This window comes from Podarcis bocagei, assembly GCF_964188305.1.
Source record: "Podarcis bocagei genome assembly, chromosome: 5".
NCBI lineage: Eukaryota > Metazoa > Chordata > Lepidosauria > Squamata > Lacertidae > Podarcis > Podarcis bocagei.
Genome location: NC_138129.1, coordinates 42,282,080 through 42,302,782, shown reverse-complemented (window position 1 = coordinate 42,302,782; position 20,703 = coordinate 42,282,080). Strand labels below are relative to the sequence as shown.

Here is a 20,703-nt window from a genome sequence, read left to right as displayed (position 1 = left end):
TTTTTTTATGCTGCAGTTTGAGTAGCTTGCATTTGTACTTTGCATTTCTAGCTTTCAATCACATTTGTTGTTTTGTATATGCCTGTAACTGGTTGAGAGTCAATTACGTATTTGAATTTGCAGGCAGTTGAACTGAAGAAAGTGACTTTGGAGCTTTCATCTCTTCTACCATTTGGGATTTAATTTGCATCATCTCTGGCTCTATAAAAAGAAAAAGAAAAAGTCAAACCCACACACAACATGTTGTTGCGCAGAAAGACTTCCACTCCCTGGCTGTGCTATTAATGTTAGCAATCAGGAAAAGCCTTTGGGGGCTGCAGATTCTCTGTAGTCTGATGCTGATGCTGCTGCCGCCACCGCCACCACCACTGCTGCTAAGGGTTTTGGTGCAGGGAATCCAAACTGCTGCCTTTTCTGTCCGCTGAGCTCTTCACATCTGCATGTCTCTGCTGCTCACACACACTCCATCTCCCACCCTCTCTCCATGGACTGATTGCTGTTGAGGGAAGACGAGCCTGGCCAAGTGATTGTTTTTGGGAGGAACGCAAATTGCATTTATTTTGTCGTATTCTGGAGGATCTGCTCTGAGGATAATCTTTTTTTTGCTGGGGGGGCAAGGAAAACATGACGTCGCCAGCGAAATTCAAAAAGGATAAGGAGATCATAGCTGAATATGACACTCAAGTCAAAGGTAAGCATATATATATATATATATATATATATATATTCTTTAATGTGAACATGGTGTGTTTCTGTGTGTGTTTCAGTCTGCAGTTGCATATGCAGGCGCTCATGCTACATTTTTGGGTGTGGAAGGGGAAAGCATTTGCAGATCGCCAGGAATTTGCAGTGCTTCTCTATAGTGCAATGTTAGAAGGGATTGACAGTGATTGTTGCTTCTTTGGGTGGGTTCTTGGTGTATCCACCCCACTATCTTTTTTATATCTAGCTTTCATTTTATGGCAGTTTTTTTGCTTGCGAGTAGGCTAGAGGAATATAGAACATACATTTGTATTTTTTAAAAATCAATTTTGATTGTAAATGCCCCCTTCCCCTGGGGAAATGTATGTATTAGCCTAAGAAGCTTTGTTGAATTTCAGCTTAGAGGAGCTCTTTTACAGCTGTATGCACCAAAAGGCTTTCACTCTTCATCACCGCCTTCTGTGTGTGCCTGTTCTACACACCTCTGGCAGCTGGTTGCAGTGCCCTTCAATTGAAACTGCATAGATTCAATGATAAAGTGTTTTGGTGATTCTGTGCTCTTTTTGCAAGATGTCCATTAAAGGCTGTGCCATGTTTGCAATGGCAACAACTTGATAGGCGTGCTCCATGCAAAAAATACCTTGGTGACATTAGGCAAGTGGGTTTGGTTTCACATCCTCACATATCCTGAGTGACACAGTTAGGAGACGCTTGCCTAACCCTTTTGTGTCTGCAGAGTTTTCAGCATTACTTCATACATGTGTTCATAGTGAGACCTCATTCCTGCACGTGTATAGCCTGACACAATGCTTCTTGATAGGGGAACTTTGAAGTAGTCGTTTTAATGAGAAGTCCTTGATCTGCTTGTCTGTGGAGGATGGCATGAGAGAGTGATTTCGAGTTTGTGGAAAATTAACTGGCTTCTAATTGTGAACTACATGTGCTCAAGGGCTTTTCTGCTCTCATTTAAGTAATTGCAGAGCTATTGTGGATTCGTGGCCTCTTGATATGATCTGATCTGAGAGAGATCACTGTCTTCACCATGTTTTAACATACAAAAAGCAAGACACTCTCTTTTTTTTAAAGGTTCTGCTGCTTGGACTAAATATGGCTTTTTAATAAAAGTGTTCTGGAATTCCTGGGTTGGAGGCAGTAGCCAGTGAAAGCATTTTTGTCTTCCACTTCTCCAACCCCCCCCCCCATGGTAATGTAATCTTTTGCTTGGCCAAGCTAGCAACCAAGATTTTAGGAATTCCAATAGCCAACAGGAGGCATTGATTCAGAAAAGCATGGTATCCATCCAGCAATAAATTGCTGTCTGGGCTGGAAGAGTAGGTGGTCTTAAAAATGCAGTTTTCCAAATATATGTAGAGACTTGGATTTCCTTTGTTTCAGGATACAGCAGGGAGGGTTCCCTCTTCCAGCTTGTTGAAACAATGCAAAAGGCATTTGTTCTGTTCTTAGTGACTCAACCTACTGCTCAAGTATTGTAGCTTCCATTCTACATGGTGGTCTGTATTTAGGGAAAGGTTTTCAGGTATGCAGAAAAAAAGAAAAGCCTGCTTATTTTAGCAGTCTATTTGCAGTTGTAGTGTTAAATAGAGCCTGGCATTTGGATAGGAACTCTGATTAAAAAGTATTGTTACTTTTTCATTTTTAAGAAAACCACTGCTGTTTCAGCATGGTTTAAAGTGAAGCTCTGTCCCCTGCTGCTAAAATATTTAAAATTCTTATTAAAATTTTTGATTTTGAACATGGGACTAAATCATGCACATTAAACTTTTCCATGTATGCAATCCTCTAACACTGAATGAATATTGCCAATGGGGGAAATGTTATTGGTGGGTGGTAGGATGCTGGAGGGGAAAAATAACACCTGGCCCAGTCATTGCAACTGCTGGACAGCCTCTCTCTGTTTTGAGTCTACAGGACACTGACCATGTGCTTTCCTTATTTCTTGAGCTCTTTTGGAAATTATGGGCAAGACCATTTTTAATAGTGAACACAACTTGAGAAACAGGATTTCTTTTCAGCAGAGTCTGAGAGCACTGCCAAGTTTTACAACAAATACTCAAATGGTGGTGTTTTATATTGTAAACTGCCCTGTGATCCTCTGACGAAGGGCGGTATAGAAATTTAATAAATAGTAGTAGTAGTAATAATAAAAATAATAACATGCATGGAATAGTCTGATGAGAGATGCTGTTCTATGGAAAACAGACTGGTAGCTCCTCTTAGCATGGCTCTAGCAATTTCAAGGAATTACCTGGACCCTGAGTAGCCACTTCTAAAATGCCATCCTATGCAAGGCAAGAGGAGAGAGCAGTCCGACTGTGTTCTCTGCCTGTTTCAAACATACCTTCCCTTTTTCTTTTTGCTAGAGTTTGGGCAAATGGGCTGGTTCCCCAGGAAGAATAGTGAATCGCTACTTTCCTATGATAGTTTGTTTCCTCCACCTGCAATTCTTCACTTTTCTTATACCGTAGTTCTATACTTTGATGCATCAATTTATAGTGGTACCTTAGTCCATTCTTAAACCAAAGCATTATTAAACCAAGGTGTCCTTTCCCATAGCAGCTGGGGACTCAATTTACAAATGGAACACACTCAACAGGAAGCGGAACATGTTCTGCTTCCAAGGCAAAGTTCACAAACCAAAACACCTACTTGCGGGTTTGCAGCGTTCTTAATCCAAGTTGTTCATAAACTAAGCTGTTCTTAAACCAAAGTACTTGAACTAATCCATGGTCATTCAGAAACCTATACCCCTTCTTTTAGGATTAGATTTCTTAGACAACATGCCATTCAGGTGCAGCATTTTTCTTGAGATTGCTTCCCTATTAGAATATTGTGATTGCTAATACAGTGGTACCTCGGGTTGCATACGCTTCAGGTAACAGACTCCGCTAACCCAGAAATAGTACCTCGAGTTAAGAACTTTGCTTCAGGATGAGAACAGAAATTGTGCTCCGGCGGTGCAGTGGCAGCGGGAGGCCCCATTAGCTAAAGTGGTGCTTCAGGTTAAGAACAGTTTCAGGTTAAGAACGGACCTCCGGAACGAATTAAGCATGTAACCAGAGGTACCACTGTATCAAACAATCCAAATTTTCTAGTATCTCATGAAGTGTGTGTGTGTGTGTAAAACATAGGAGTCTGGCAGACATTTCTTGAAGGGAAAAAGTCATAGAACTAAGTAGACAAGTGAGAGGAGGGATCATGTTCTTGCTGGCTTCCTTCCAGGTAATTGAGAGCTGCCATAGTTTAAGCTTCTTTGAACATCTTCCAATGAGTGGCTACTTCTCATGAGGGCAAAGTACTCTGCTTATGCTCATGAATGCTCTTCATAGTATTACCTGATTGGCAACTCAGTCACCAGACCAAATTTTAAGGTTTTAGGGCACCTTGATTTTTGCTTCTCTGTCTGGTGGTAAGGAGCTTTTTATCATATGGTTGAACTGAAAAAATCAGAAGTGGTTTGCTTGGGTTCTTTTGTCATTGCAGAAAAACATGTTGCAATTAAAGTATACATGTGAAGTTTATTGTGATGGTTAATTAGTGGAGGAAAACCACTGTTTTTAGTGATGTGTGAATATTTCACATTAATACCTTGCGTTAGTGAGCTATCAAGATATCAGACTCTGCGAATGAAACCTCAAGTTCTAGTAGTTTTTTTGAAACTACCTTACTAAAACCTAAACATAAATGCTCTATCAGTTGGAATGCATGGTAGCTAACCACTTACTTGCACAATTGATATTACTGAAAGTCAGAGGTTTCTATCTGTTGGTTAGCTGTAAACTTAGGGAGTATAAGAGGTGTGAGCTATGTACATTACAACAGATGTTGTATGAGAAACTCCAAGCTTTCTCTGTTACATTGATGATCATGAATATTTTTGCAACTGTTGAAGTGTAAACCCATCTATGGCTTGTTAACCCATCTATCACTGTAATTCTGGGTTCTCCTGTGTCATGGCAGACTGTGATTAAAAATACATGGTGTATTCAATGATGGAATATGTTGAATAGCTGAAATGGGAGCCAGGAAGGAGAATGTTGTCTTTCTTTGAAGATAAAGAGTTCCGCAAAGCTAGAAGGGAGAGAACCATCACTTCCATATGGAACCCTCAATAATGCGAGTTCCTTGTTCTGTCTGAATGCAACCACAGATCCATCTGTTCAGCACTTAATTCCTTTTCTAGAACGACAGGGAACCTACGCAAGGCTGTAGTTTGTGGACTACAGTTCTGCCTTCAATACAATTCTGCCAGACAGGTTATTTCTTAAAATGACCAATTTGGGTATACATCAGAAGATCTGTCTGTGGGTAAGGAATTTCCTGACTGATAGGCCGCAGACAGTGAGAATGGGACCTTACTATTCTTCTACTCTAGTATTAAGCACAGGAGTCCCTCAGGGATGTGTGCTAAGTCCCTTTCTCTATTCCCTGTACACATTTGATTGCACCCCACTGTATAAGTCCAACACAATCATCAAATTTGCGGATGATACAACAGTGGTGGGGCTCATCAGTGAGAACGATGAGACTGCTTATAGGAAAGAAGTACAGGGGTTAATTCAATGGTGTAAAGAAAATAATCTTATGCTTAACACCAAAAAAACCAAAGAACTCATAATTGACTTTAGGAGAAAGAAAAGTGTATTTTTACCATTGCACATAAATGGCGAGGAAGTGGAGAGGGTTGGTAGTTTTAAATACCTGGGCATTTATATCTCGGAGGACCTCTCATGGACTGTAAATATTAATATGGTTGTGAGGAAGGTGCAGGGGAGGTTGTATTTCCTGAGAATGCTCAGGGGACTGAATCTATCCCAGCACCTACTTCTGTCCTATTATCATAGTACCATTGAGAGTGTCTTAACCTATAGTATATTATCGTGGTATGGGAGCAGCTCTGAAACGGATAAAAAAGCTTTACAGAGAACAATTAAAATTGCCCAGAATGTTATTGGGCTCCGACTACCAACCCTGGATGAGATCTTCACGTCTCGCATTTTGAAGAAGTCACATAATATCCTGAGAGATCCCACCCATCCTGCTCACAACTTCTTTGAACTATTGCCTTCAGGCAGAAGATATAGGACAATGAAAACACGAACCACACGCCTTCTGAATAGCTTCTATCCAAGAGCTCTGATTGCACTAAATAATGATCTCAGGGCCAGTTGCAAGGTTTAGCAAGGAATGAGATAGGTTTTAGGTTATGTTTTAGGTTTTAGGTTATGTTATGTTATGTTTTATAGATTATGTCTGAATAGGATGAGAGTGTCGGAGATACGTGCAAATGTATATGTGAACCCGGTCTTTGGGTGGGTGTTTGATTTTCGTTGTTGTGTATACTGTGTATATACGGACAATGACAATAAATTTATCTATCTATCTATCTATCTATCTATCTATCTATCTATCTATTCTTCATTGTTTCCTTGCTTGATAATTTTTGTTTTTATGTGATCTTTCACATGAAATAAAATCCACTTTTAGAAAACTAGTAGAAGTTTATCGCTCTTTCCTGATTTAATTGCTCCCAGAAAAAAAACCAATTTGTAACCCTGTGAACCCAGAAAAAAAGAATGTTTTGCACGTTAATATTCTCATGGTTTTTATGGATCATGCCTCTGCTGTTCACATTATGAAATTTTGGGTGGTATTCTGGCACACAGCTCTTTCCACTATTTTCTTGGGGGAATAGAAGCGCACATGCGCATAAAGGGTGGTGACATATCCTATATCTGTTGTTGTGTCAAAACATGCCCACTGGTATGAATGAAACTGAGCATGGCATGGTGCTATATCAATCAAAAAGCTACAGTTCCCTCACACAACAGGTAACACAGCATAAAAGGAATGTTAGAAACTGGGACAGAAGTGCTAGCATTATAATTAGGACAATTAACTCAATAATCACCATGTGTAAATGAATGAACCCTGTATTTGTTATACCACCAAGGTATGCGTGATGGTATGATTTCCATGAATGGTTGTAGCTGGTGCTTCTTGGACTGTCTTAAGAGTCAAGGGTGTAGCCAGGATTTTTGTTGGGGGGTAGGCCTTTTGTTGGGGGGGGGCAGAACCTCAGCTATGTATTTATTTTGAGTTTTATTGATTTGGGGGGACAGCTACCCCTCCCTGCCCCCCTTGTCTATGCCCATGTTAAGAGTACCACTATTATTTGTGGCTTAATTGTGTTAATGGAAGGTGGCGCTGTGGTCTAAACCCACTGAGCCTCTTGGGCTTGCTGATCAGAAGGTCGGCAGTTCGAATCTGCACGAAGGGGTGAGCTCCTGTTGTTCTGTCCCAGCTTCTGTTAACCTGGCAGTTTGAAAGCATACTGGTGCAAGTAGAAAAATAGGTACCGCTGCGGTGGGAAGGTAAACGGCATTTCTGTGCGCTCTGGCTTCCGTCACGGTGTTCCGTTGCACCAGAAGCGGTTTAGTCATGCTGGCTACATGACCCCAAAAGCTGTCTGTGGACAAACGCCAGCTCCCTCGGCCTGAAGTGAGATGAACACTGCACCCCATAGTTGCCTTTGACTGGACTTAACTGTCCGGGGTCCTTTACCTTTTTACCTAATGACATCTAGATACACTGGGATTAAGGACAAAGAACCAGGATGCTACACTTTCTTTCCCACCTCACATTCTGATGAATTGTTACATTTAATTCATTTCCTTAAAGGTGGAGTAAATTCTTGAATGTTGGCATGTTTTTACTGCAGGGATAATTTACCTTCTGCGGGGGTGGGGTAGGGGGGCTGGAAGAAAGCTTCCAGCAAACCTAAGCAATTTAGTGAAGTTCCTATGAAAGCTCAAACTAGTCTATACAATGGGGAGGAAAATGGTGTACAGGATAAACTTGGTCATCCATTCAGTCTGCTTGACGCTTCTTCAAACTTTTATAAGTGAGGCTTAGTGCAGCAGAAATTCAGTTATTGTTACAAATATTCACTTTTCAACCATAGTTAGAAGGGTTTAACAAACTGTAGTTTGGGCTAATGATGTTGAGCATTAATACATACATACACACATAATTTTATTTGTATGCTGGCCTTCCACATTTCAGATCATGCTCAAGGAGGCTTACAACATGAAAAAGTACACTATTGCAACATTACCATAGTAGTCACAAACAATAAACAAAACATCAAAAAACACACAACCAAACTGAACAATTTCCACATAAATCACAAGATCTAAAATAAAGATACAAAAAACCAATGGCAACAAACCCCCATCAACAAAAGCCCCCAGCCCTGATGTAGATATACAGTAATTCATTGCTACCAGCTGCCTGATAAAACATACTTGATGATGGTAGGATATAGAATGGGGTCTGGGGAACACTGTGCTCATAGATGGTGCACAAACATTTTTCTTGGAAGAGCCAATAATAGCACAAGCATCAAGAAGTTTAAGGAAATGGTTTAATAATTAAATTCAACCAGACGCCCAAAGCTTTAAGCAGACATGTGTGAAAAGAGGACTTATTGAATAGAAATTAAGCATAAAGCTTACTCTTGAAACTTTCTATATTTTTAAAAAAATCAATTCCAGATGTTCAACTTTGAAACAACACATAACAGTTTGCTTTTATACTTCATAAAAGAAAACATGCTTCATTTCTGGATTTCACTTCAGTGTGGAAATATATATACAAAACTCATGTAATTAGACATTAATTTAACACCAGTACTATGCTAAAGCTAATTAATGGTTGCTTTTGTTAGTTATTTGAAACATGATAACCAAAGCAACTGACTTTGCAAGTAGTATCTCTGAAGGCAATAGGATTTCCCCCATGCATGTTATTTTCGGACTGCTGTAGAAGTTTTGATCAAGTTTCACTTCTTAGGATTCTTACAGATAAAGAGATAAGTTACTGGCAACTTTGTGCATTAGTAGCACAGACAATTTGCGGTTAGAAATCTCATTTATTTTCAAAAGGAAATCCCACACCCCTGAAGGGTTGAGCTTAGTAATGCCACTTCTCAAAATTAGAGTGTTGTGTGTTTCGTCACTTTTCATAATCGCTTGCGGCCTTGAAATTTGGCATCTGAAACTAGTTTTATGGGAGTGAATAATTCTTTGTATGAGATGTAGAAATGTAATGCAGGGTGGGTGCAAAGTACAAGATTCTTTAAGAAGCGAATGTAAAATGATCTTGTGTTTACAAGAATTATAATTGTTTGGGAGTGAAATCTGGAATCATGATGTTACAACACTAGTATGTAGTCTGTGGTATGTCTAGATAACAAGAGAGGGAGAGCTTGGTTAGAAATTGCCACTAGGTAAAATGAGCTGACAACTTGTCATTTCTTATGCAGTGCTAGAAGGCAAAAGCAAATATATATGTAAATTTGAAACTGAGGGGGAGCAGACTTCCCTAAAGTGGTTACAATGAGGGCTATTATATGATCTGGTACATGGCTGCTTTGTATGCTGCTACACATTCCTTCAGGAACACTATGGATGGGTCACGCTTCTGAGATGATAGTTACTCAGCTTTGTGGAGAACATGGCCTGTGGCAGGAGGGCATCATACTGGGGAAATTAGAAACAATCCCTTAGAAGGGATCCATCTCCCCTGAAAGGTGTGATTATATAGACTATATTTCTCTGAGTGGGCAATGGTTTTCTCATAATGGAATGCAACCATATGGAACACAGAGTGATGGGCATGTAGACTTAATGGAAACTTGCCTGCCTGGTGTGAAGGCAGGATGATGACATTAGTGGTGCTAAGTTTCCACATCCATGACATGTTGAGGAAATAGTCTTGGAAACTTAGTTAGGTAAGATGTTGAACCCTACAGTCTCCAAGGTATCATATTTACAGATATGCTACCTGGTCCACCTGCAGTGCAAGCTAGACAGGAGAGTTGCAGGGCCTCAGTGATCAGAGTCAGATGTCATATTCCCAGTCCAACAAACAAAGGTTGCTCTGGAATATGAAGAAACAATGGCATCTAGCCTTTCTCCTTACAGTTTCTTGTGGTGTGTGAACCAGGAAAGTTTCGTGTTCCCAACAAACAAAAGAGTGCAAATCACTTGTCACTAATGCCCCATTTGTGACATGTGTTCTAATTTTCTTCAGATGCCACTAAGGTACTTCTACTCTTGATTTGTAGTACTTAACTGGAATCTGAACAATTAATTTTATAACTATAAAAAAATGGAACTTAGAAAAGAGAGCCTATTGACTTGAACCAACTTGCATTTCACTGTAGAAATTGCAAGAAAGTATTTAACTGAATAAGTAGGTTTAACTTTTTTCTAAGAAAGGATTTTGATCTTTAGAAAAAGAGCATTGAAAACTTTGATGAAATTTAGTAAGTGGTATTAATTTTAAGATTCTTTTCATATTAGAGGATTCCACTGCCTTATTTATTCAAAAGTGGTATTTTCCTATCTCTGTTTGGGCATGTATTTTCATGCAAATTATAATCACAGGAACCTAACAATTTACAGATGCCTGAGCTTATGATTAAATAGTAGCAATTCTTACCTAAAAATTAGAGTTGATATGGTAGAACAAGATATACTATTTTTTCTGAAACCATTTTATCTTTAACCTTCTGGATAAATATAACTTTATTGATGGTACGATCATGAATCTCTGAACAGTTTGTCCAGTAGCATACGAATCAATGCCCTTTTTGGTCAAAGCATTAAAGCTTGATAAATCAAAATATTTCTGTAGTGTTGGCACATTTTTGTAATGAGGAATGAAAATGCCAGTGCTTGCATTGTCAGGGGCAATTAACAAACTTGTGTGCCCTAGCATTTCTCTTTGCACCCCTGACCCCGGACCTCAAAATTTTGCCTCTTAAAGTAGGGTTCTGATGTTAGGTATTGTTTACTGATAGCTTCTAAGGCCGAGGTTTTCCATTGTTTAATTGCTTAGGTTCACAGTGGGATTCTTTTTCTTTGTATGCTCCTTCAAGGTTTACCTCCAAATAGTACTATCTTCCTTTTCAGCAACGCATGCAAATTCAGAATGGCTGTAGGATCTCAACACAAGCATCATCTATACATGTGCCCCTTCGCTTCAGAGTGTGCCTCATCCTGTGGGCTTTTATCAGTTCTTGTTTACAGTATGTTTACAGTAAGGGGATTATATGGCAGGGGTCAGTCCATACGTCCCACTTCATATGCACAGGCTGCCACGTCATCTGCCATGATACAAACTATGTGCTATAACAGCTATATTTTTGTACAATTGTACTGTCTTGTTGAAAAATGTGTCTCCCTTCGTCTTATGTTGTACGTTCCAGTGCAGTCATGAGACAAATAGGCTTTCCATTCCTAGGTTTGTAGTTTGAAAGCTGAAGATGATTCTAAGGGTGAGTTCCAAAACAACGTGCTTGGTGCTGAAGAAGCCAGCTGGTGGCACGATACTTTTGAAGTTCTGAAGACTTCATCTCTGGGCACAGAAGTGTCTGCAGCATTCTTTTATTTAAACTTCTTTCATAACTTTGACACACATGCAGTCAATGCATGTAGGAGGAAGGTAATGGGATCACGTTGCTGACACCTCCCCTGGTAATGCTTTCTCCGGTTGACAAAAACCCAGTATGTAGAGACAAAGATCTAAAAGAAGGCACCTATTGATATAGATGCACAGATCTTCCACACTCAAGGCTCCCACTTGAGAACATAAGAAGAGCCTACTGGATCAGCCTTCAAACCTATCCAGTTCAGCATCTTGTTCTCACAGTTGCCAGCCAGGTGCCCTTAGGAAGATCGAAAGCAGGACCTGAGTGCACCAGTACTATTCCCCACCTGTAGTTTTCAGCACTGAGCTATCGGCTTTGAGCTCAAAGGTCTTGCTCCTGGTCAGTCAGCACCAGTTGGCTGGTCAGACATCATTCTATGAGGTATATGTGAAATTAGGATACTTTGTCCATATATGCATCACCTCACATTTGATTACATTGGGTTGTATTTGTCCTCTCAATTGCTATCTTGTGCCACTGTGCTTTCAGTGCCTAGTTCTCTACCGCCTCCATTTAAATTTTCGTATTTATTTCCAATCTTCATTCATGTAGGGGAGAAGGGAGATTGGTTCCCTCATAAGCTCCTATCAACTTCCTCCTGCTGCCCGCCATCAGTTTAAAAGTTGTTCTGCCACCCTTTTAAATTTTAAGCAGCAACTACAGTGGTACCTCGGATTACATACGCTTCAGGTTACATACGCTTCAGGTTACAGACTCCGCTAACACTGAAATATTACTTCGGGTTAAGAACTTTGCTTCAGGATGAGAACAGAAATCGTGCTCCGGCGGTGTGGCGGCAGCAGGAGGCCCCATTAGCTAAAGTGGTGCTTCAGGTTAAGAACAGTTTCAGGTTAAGAACAGACCTCCAGAAGGAATTAAGTTCTTCACCCAAGGTACCACCGTATCTGGTTGCATCCTGGTTCAAGTGAAGCCTTTCTCCACTGGCCTCCTCCCTCCCCCTTAGCTCATGAGTTATACATTATTACAGGATTTGGCTCCTAGCACACAGTGCCCTTACAGTGCCCTTATTAGTCTGAGCTGCTTTAATTAAATAATTAGTCTGAGTTGCTTTATTAAAAAAAGGGGGGTGTTACTTGTCCTCTTGTTGCTTTGTTGTTTAACTTGCCTTGATGCTTTGTCAGCCGGGACTCCCTGTAGCTCATGGAGCAATATTGCGGAGTGTGCAGATGCAGTAGTATTCGGGATGGGGGCAATGTGCCATTGCACTCCGTATGCTACATTAGAATATTTGGAGGAAAAGGTATGAAAGGAGAATCATCCAGAAATCCAGCGTGTCTTCTAAAAATACAGCTATACATCCCCATCCCCATTCTTTTCTCTTCCCTTGTGTGTGGATAAAGTCCAAAGGTTTATCTAGTTAATTTATTCACCCTCATCTCAAGAATTCTCTGCAGTTATTTTGCTATTTGCCAACTTGGACATCAGCGGAGTTGACCCAAGCCTATCAGCCTGGTTGCCTGCGCAAATGGGGCTGTAAGGTTATTACTTAATATCTTCTGCAGCACAAGCTGTTTCAAATGTTTGCTGCCCATCTTGATAGAGAAGATAAAATTATATTACAGTGCCACCTGACCAATTTGCAGTGGGACTTTGTCCAGGTGGAGACAGATTTTTATGAAGGCTTTGAGGATGCTCTCATTTCTGTAGTCCAATAGTTTTGAAGTACCCTGTTATCCTTAAAAGTAATCCCTGAAACGTAGCCCCCTCGCAAGTGGCAGGCTTTCTGTAATAAACGACAGTTTTTCAGCATTTTGGCCCTAACAACTACAAATCCTTGGTTGGCTTCTATGCTGTAAAGTTGTACTGCCTTTTAAAAGCATTTTGGGAAACCACATCTGCTATGATTTTCTCCTCTGATCATTGATGCCTTAAGGGGGCTTGTCATCAAAAGATAAAAGAGGAAACTCATTGGCTCTCATCTCCTAGAAACTGGGTGATCGACTCTTGGTGACTGAGTTGGTGTCACTTAATTTACCTCTCCATTTGAGATAGACTCAGTGATGTTATAGCAGTTAAACCAGGCCAGGTTCAATGTGTTACTATTGGTGTATAAAGCCCTTAACGACTTGGGACCAGTTTACCCCCAATATCACCTTACCCCACATGTATGTACCCACCTGACTGCTTCAACTGGCACTACTCCCAGTTCCACATTATACCTATTCTGCATTTGTAAGAACTCTATTGTTTAGTGTAGCAGCACCTACACTTTGGAACTCCCTGCCTATTGATATCAAGCAAGTGCTTTCACTATATTCCTTTTGGGGCCTGCTAAAATGTTTAGGCAAGCCTTCCCCGATGCTTTGAAAGTTAAGGTAATTTTAAGCTGCTGTAGTAATTTAACTTTTGTAGCTTTTAAAGTATGGTTGTGATTTTTTCCTTGGTTTTAATGTTTTATTTTTTGTAAACTATTTTGAGGTATATATTTGTGCAATCAAGCGGTGAACACATTTTAGAAAATAAAATAAATAATAAAAAGTGATGGTCTCCTAATCACGTCTTCCTCTTTTACAGCCCCCATCCTAAATTTTGATAGGAGCATGTTAGTTCTTCCAATGGGTATGTGTCAGTTCAGAGTGCTGCAAAGTAGTTGATCATGGGAAGCCTAGAAAGTTCCTAGAAAGTTAAAGGTGGCTTTGACTTTCAAATCTTGAAAAAAGAGGTGTGATATGGTAGAACTGGTGTCAACTGAATTGGAAGAGAAGTTAGTTGTATAGGCTGATTACCTAAGGCTAATCTTATCTGTTAAACCAGGGATGGGGAACATGTGGCTCCCCAGATCATAGAATTGTAGAGTTGGAAGGGACACTGATATAAGTTAAGACTCCATCTCCTGTCAGCCTCAACCAGCATTGCAAATTGTCAGTGAAGTTGGGAGTTGTACTCTAAATACAGTCGTACTTTGGTTGACGAATGCCTTGTGACTCAAACATTTTGGCTCCCGAATGCCGCAAACCCGGAAGTGAGTGTTCTGGTTTGCGAACGTTCTTTGGAACCCGAATGTCCAACGTGGCTTCCGTGGCTTCTGATTGGCTGCAGGAGCTTCCTGCAGCCAATCGGAAGCCGCACCTTGGTTGCCAAATGTTTTGGAAGTTGGACGGACTTCCAGAATGGATTCTGTTCAACTTCCGAGTTACCACTGTACATCTGGATGGCACCAAGTTTCCCGTTCCTGTTTTAAACCAGTGTTTGTAGCTAGGCTAAAAACTCAACCTGAGTGAATAGGATCCAAGCACATACTGGCTGATAGAGGCTCTTTACATCTTATGTCACAAGATCTGGGGTGGGAGAAGGTTGCATAAGTCACATGACAGTTTTAATCCTGTGTTCATATTTAGTGATTAACTTTCTCCCTAGCTGTCATGCTTTAGTTGTCCTGCTGTTGTTTGCTATCAGAGACCTACAATGAAGCCATTATTAAAGGTCATGGTTTAACTGATTAGGAGTGGGTTGCCACCTTATTCAGTTGTAAAATCTTTCCTTATTTTTCATTTCCCTCCAGGTCATGTGTTCAGCAGCCTCTCAGTAGTTACCTGGCTTGGGTGTTTATCCTTTGAAGTTAGATTCCTTGTGCTTTTCAGCAGATTTCTTCTGGCCTTCCTCTCCTCTTCCCTCCTCCCAAACACTTCCTGTGTTTAGCAAGTCCCTATTCCTCATGAACCACAAATGGTTTTGAAATGCAGACTTTAGCCCCTCCTTCATGTTCATTTTTAACAAAATATTCATTTCCCCCCTCTCAATCGTAATTATTCTTAAATTGGCAAAAAGGGGGCCTGTTTCCCCAATCAGCCTTCAAAGTCAGTGTGCTTCCTGTAATTTCCCCCGCCTTTTTGGTCTGCTTTTGTGCAATCAGCCTGCTATTATCCATGTAATGTCTCAATAGGGCTGACTCCAGAGGACTGCAGGAAGAAGCTATAATATGAACAAAAGACTTGGGTTTTTGTGCTTCTTTTAAAGTCAAATACTGTACATCTGGAGTGGGAGGGTAAAGGCTCTTTGACTGTATAAAGGAAAGGACAACTAAAGCATTACAAAGGCCACAGGATATAGGATGGATGTTTGGATGGAAACTTAACTCTGCTGCGAATGAAAAAGTGCACTCACTTTTCCCAGTGGGGTTGAATTTCGAAAGGGCATGTGTACTTGTTTTCATACCTTTCTCATAGTGTAAGCTCGGGCCTACTAGTAGGATGCTTCTAGTTGTGGAAGAAAGGCTAGGACTTTTGTCTTTGGCCTGGGCTAGTAGTACATGTTGTGTTCGTAATGACAGAACACTTGTAGTGGATGTGTTCCTGTATGTTAGATTTCCCAAAGTGGAGTGCCTGATTTTCTAGAGCAGCATTCACGTTGGACAGTTTGTGGTGAAGGCACAAGATGATATTATTGACATGCAATGATCAGTGACATTCAGGGGCTAGGAGCCCACCCACCTGTCTCTGCATTCCCTGGGCTGTTCCCCTGCTGCTCTGGGTGGCTGGGTGAAAGGACAGGGGAACCCTGATACAGCTCCTTGCCAAGGGCACAAGGGAACCTAGCTAATTCCTTGGTGACATTAATGCCCCCATTAACTGTCAGCAGAGAGAGCCCGATTTTGAACATGCAAACTCCAGGTCAGAAGGTGCTTGAGCCAACTGGTGATGATTACAGCTCATTATAAAGCCCACTATATACCTGTGCAGATGTGGTCTGTTCAGGATGGGGCAGTATTGTGGGAGCTTCAGTATGGTAGCATTCAGGGATTCTGCAACCCGTGACTTGCTCAATTTGAATCAACCCTATTCTGCTCAAGTGGATGACTTCATGGGTGAATATGTGCTAGGGAGGGCCTATTCAGCACATGGCTGCTGTGGCTCTATTCTGATTGAATAATTGGTATGTGGCTAGGTATACATAGCAAGAAGCCTGCTGGATCAGGCCAAAAGCCCATCTAGTTTCGCATTTTGTTCTCACAGTGGCCAACCAGATGCCTGCAAACAGGTCCTGAGCTCAACAGCACACTCTCTGCTTGTCATTCCCAATATCTGGTATTCAGACACATACAGTATCTAATTCTGGAATACGCATCATAGTGATTCATGGAGGATAACACTAATCCCCCCTTAAAGCCACTTAAGCTGATGCCATTTCCTATACCTTGTGGGAGAGAATTCCATAGTTTAACTATGCCCTATATCAGGCATGGCCAAACTTGGCCCTCCAGCTGTTTTGGGACCACAACTCCCATCCTTCCTAGGTAACAGGACCAGTGGTCAGGGATGATGGGAACTGTAGTCCCAATACAGCTGGAGGGCCAAGTTTGGTCATGCCTGCCCTATATGAATAAGTACTTTATTTTGTCTGTCCCAAATCCTCCAATATTCAGCTTCATTGTCCCCAGATTCTAGTGTTATGAGAAACAGGGCAAAACTTTTCTCTATCTACTTTCTCCATCCATAATCTTACACACTTTTATTATGTTACCTCTTACGTACCTTTTCACTAAACTAAAAAGTCCCAAATGTAACCTTCTCTCATAGGGTAATTGCTCCAGCCCTTTGAACATTTGGGTTGCCTTTCCCCCCCTGAACTCTTTCCAGCTCTGAAATACCCTTTTTGAGGTGAGGCAACCAGAATTTTATACTGTATTCCAGGTGTGGTCATGCATAGATTTGTATAACAGCATTATATTGGGGAGTTTAATTTTCAGCCGTTTTCCTAGCATGGAGTTTGCCCTTTTCATAGTTGCAGAATTGAACTGTCTCCTACAACCCAAGATCTCGTTTCTGGTCAGCCACCATCAATTCAACTCTTCTTGGTGTATATGTGAAGTTAAGCCAATCATTCTGGTTGGTGTTTTGTTATCTGAAGCTGCCTTTTGAAGCATTTCAATTTATTTATAAATCAAGATGTATTTTGAGATCTTCAGGTTTTTTGGATCCTTTCCTGTTTTATGAAAGATGGTTCCTTAGCCTACACCAAAATAGCTTGGCTATAATACCGTATTTACTCGAATCTAATGCTCACCCTTTTTGGCCCAATTATGTTGCGAAAATTAAGATGTGCATTAGATTCAGTGGCACATTAGACTCAAGTAAATATGGTATTGCCTGGCTTCTCCCCCAGTTTAAAGTGAGCAGAGTATATTAACACTGCTGGGTGTGCATGTGGGCAAGTGACTGTAACATACTTTTGTGCTCTTCATAAAGTACAGCATTGTTTTGCATCTTAGTCCCACTCCTCCAGGATTACGTCAGTGAGCTTTGGGGTGTGCTCTAAATACAGATGTCCTTGATTACCCTGCATGATTGAGATAATATGGAGAGGTCTCAGTGCTGGTTACTCATATTCACATTATCCATCAGAGGGTGACTGCAGAGATGTGGTCCTGGATTACTATGAGGAAACATTCTCAAAAGTTTTGCATGTAAAGATGGATACACACATTTTATGTGTTCTTCAGACAGTTGAGGGAGGATGAAGCCTTTCACAGTATCTGTACATCTAAGCAGATTGGCAGCAACTTTCCTGAGCTCTTGTTTTTCTCTATAGGTTTTTCAAGTAGAGATCTTGAACTGCGGAATGCTGGGGATTGAATCTTGGGACTGTTTGCATCCAGATTATAGGCTCTCTCACAATGAGTTTTAGGTTCTGTCCTCAATAGTAGGAGGCAGAACTAGTGATTGATCAGAATTGAGATTAAGTTCCAGTCTTTAGAATACACTGGGCAAAGGATTTGCCCACCATGCCTAGTTAAAATGAAATTCAGAAATGCATCTGAACTATTTGCACTCTTACCAGTTTTACTTAGGGTTCTGTTATGCTAAAATGTATGCAATCCCCTTAGTAGTTCTTTCTGTCAAGTGGAAGTGGGAGGAAGAAGGATCTCTCCATTTTTAAAGTGAGTGTTTCCTAAGTGATCTTTCATTATGCAGAAGGTGTTCGCTATATAAAATAGAAAGAATCCACTAAGGGATGCTGCATCTGTCTGTAGGAAAAGTCAGCTGATCTTCTTAACTGTTTGGCATTTAACCAACTTGACCCATGTTGTTTCTTGTGAGAAGGTTAAATGGTACTTTCAGAATGACTTGGACTCTTTGACAAGTGGTAAAAATAAATCCATCTCTGAATAGACAAAGGGCTTTCTGGTATATGAGGAAACTGCCTCCTCCTTTTTCTGCTGCTGCTGCTGCTGCTGCTGCTTCAGTGGTTCCTTTCTAAAAACAAGCAGTTTGATTTATGTAAAGAAACACAAGCATAAGCACAATTGCTTGTATCTTTAAAAAAACCTGTCTTCAGTGTGCATTCTCAGTTTCTACAATAAAGGAGTAGTGTTGTGAGGAAGATAATTTATTAGTCTTCATATAAGAACAATTTCCCCCCTAAAAAACCCAATTCTTTAAAAGCACATTTTAACCATGGACTTTATTATTTGGGTGCTTCATACTCCAGTTCCACTAAATTCAACACCATAGCTGGGTCACTGTCATAGGAACACAGGAAGCTTATTTATACTAGGGCAGACTTCTTGTCTTGTATTTTATGCTTTGACTGGCAGCAGCTGTCCAGGGCCCACAAGTCAAGGTCTTTCACATTGCCTGCTACTTGATCCTTGATTGATGCCAGGGAATGAACCTCAGACCTTCTTCATGCCAAGCAGGTGCTCTGTCAATGCACTACAGTCCCTCACTGACTCATGGCACATGTTGGGTATGACAGCCTCCGTTTTGGCTTCTGTTTTCATTCTGCATGTAGGGATTACTACGAAGTTATTCTTGCCTGTAGGTCCCGAAGCTAGCACTCTCCCAGACCTGTGGAAGTGAAATGTCTTTGAGGAGAAAACCTGAACAATCTCAGAACTGCTTATGCAAGTATTTGAATGATGTATGGAGGATCACTGTATGTAGATACGAAGAAGCAATATATATTCATTACACAACATTTTAAAATGTATTCCTGTCCGAAATTATGCTCTGCATCCCACAGTAAAACTTTATGTATTGCATTATATCAGTTATGCAACTTCATTAATCACCCAGATAGCCTTTTACGTCAGAGGAAGTTCTGAAAAAACAGTTTCCTCTTTTTGTGCTGAGAATATGTTGTTTAAATTGTATTCTGTTCTGCTCATTCAGCTTTGAAGAAAAGATAAGTAAGCAATTTTTTCTTCCCAGGTTCTGATGAGTGGTTGAAGGATTTATGCAGCAATATCATATTCAAGTCTACAGTGGTACCACGGTTTAAGAACAGCCCTGTTTACGAATGATTTGGTTTACGAACTCCGCAAAACTAGGAGTAGTGTCCCGGTTTGCAAACTTTACCTCGGTCTAAGAACGGAATTCGAACAGTGGAAGGGCACCGGCGGTGGGAGACCTCATTAGGGAAAGCACGACTCAGTTTAAGAACGGTTTTGGTTTAAGAACTTCTGGAATAGATCAAGTTCGTAAACTGAGGTACCACTGTATTTGGAAGTAAGCCCCATTGAGTTTAATGGGACTTACTCCCAGGTAAATATATGTAGAATTGCAGCTTGAATGTATCATTAAGCTTCATCATTAAGTCCTTTTTTAAAAAGGGGATGCGGGTGGTGCTGTGGGTTAAACCACTGAGCCTCTTGACCTTGCCGATCAGAAGGTTGGCGGTTCGAATTCCTGCAATGGGGTGAGCTCCCGTTGCTCGGTCTCTGCTCCTGCCAACCTAGCAATTCGAAAGCACGTCAAAGTGCAAGTACATAAATAGGTACTGCTCTGGTGGGAAGGTAAATGGCGTTTCCGTGCGCTGCTCTGGTTTGCCAGAAGTGGCTTAGTCATGCTGGCCACATGACCTGGAAAGCTGTCTGTGGACAAATGCCAGCTCCTTCGGCCTATAGAGCGAGCTGAGTGCGCAACCCCAGAGTCGTCCATGACTGGACCTAATGGTCAGGGGTCTCTTTACCTTTACCTTACTTTTTAAAAAATCCTAGTAACAGACCGTATTTTTCACTCTATAGGACGCACTTTTCCCCCTCCAAAAATGAAGGGGAAATGTGTGTGCGTCCTATGGAGCGAATGCAGGCTCCTCGGCTTTGCGGCGAGGCGCGTGTCATGCGAAGCCGGAGGAGGAACAGAAGGGACTGTGAAGGAGAGGCGCTGCATGGAGAGAGAGAACGCACAGCGCCCCTTCAGCGACGTGCCTGTCATGCGAAGCCGGAGGAGGAGCAGAAGGGTTTCCTTCTGTTCCTTCTCCCGCTTCGCAGCGACGCGCCTTTCCAGCGAAGCCGGAAGAGGAACAGAAGGGTCTCCTTCTGTTCCTTCTCCAGCTTCGCTGAAGGGCGCTGCGCCTTCTCCCTCTCTGCGCGGCACCTCTCCTGTGAAGGAGAGGCCCTGCGCAGAGAGAGAGAAGGCGCAGCGCCCCTTGAGTGGCGCGCCTGTCCAGCGAAGCCCGAGGAGGCACAGAAGGGTCTCCTTCTGCTCCTTCTCCAGCTTTGCTGAAGGGCACTGCACCTTCTC

General features: G+C 41.4%; 1 protein-coding gene across 6 annotated transcripts in view; it reads left to right on the top strand.

Moving 5' to 3' along the window:
- The window catches only part of SRGAP2 (SLIT-ROBO Rho GTPase activating protein 2), a 208,425-nt gene that overhangs the window by 2,728 nt on the left and 184,994 nt on the right, over window positions 1-20,703 (top strand). For all 6 annotated transcript variants that reach the window (XM_081193417.1, XM_081193416.1, XM_081193415.1 and 3 more), the window contains exon 2: window positions 124-691. In XM_081193417.1, the coding sequence (XP_081049543.1) occupies window positions 625-691 (67 nt within the window). In that variant the 5' untranslated portion in view covers window positions 124-624. The remainder of the gene's footprint in view (window positions 1-123; window positions 692-20,703) is intronic.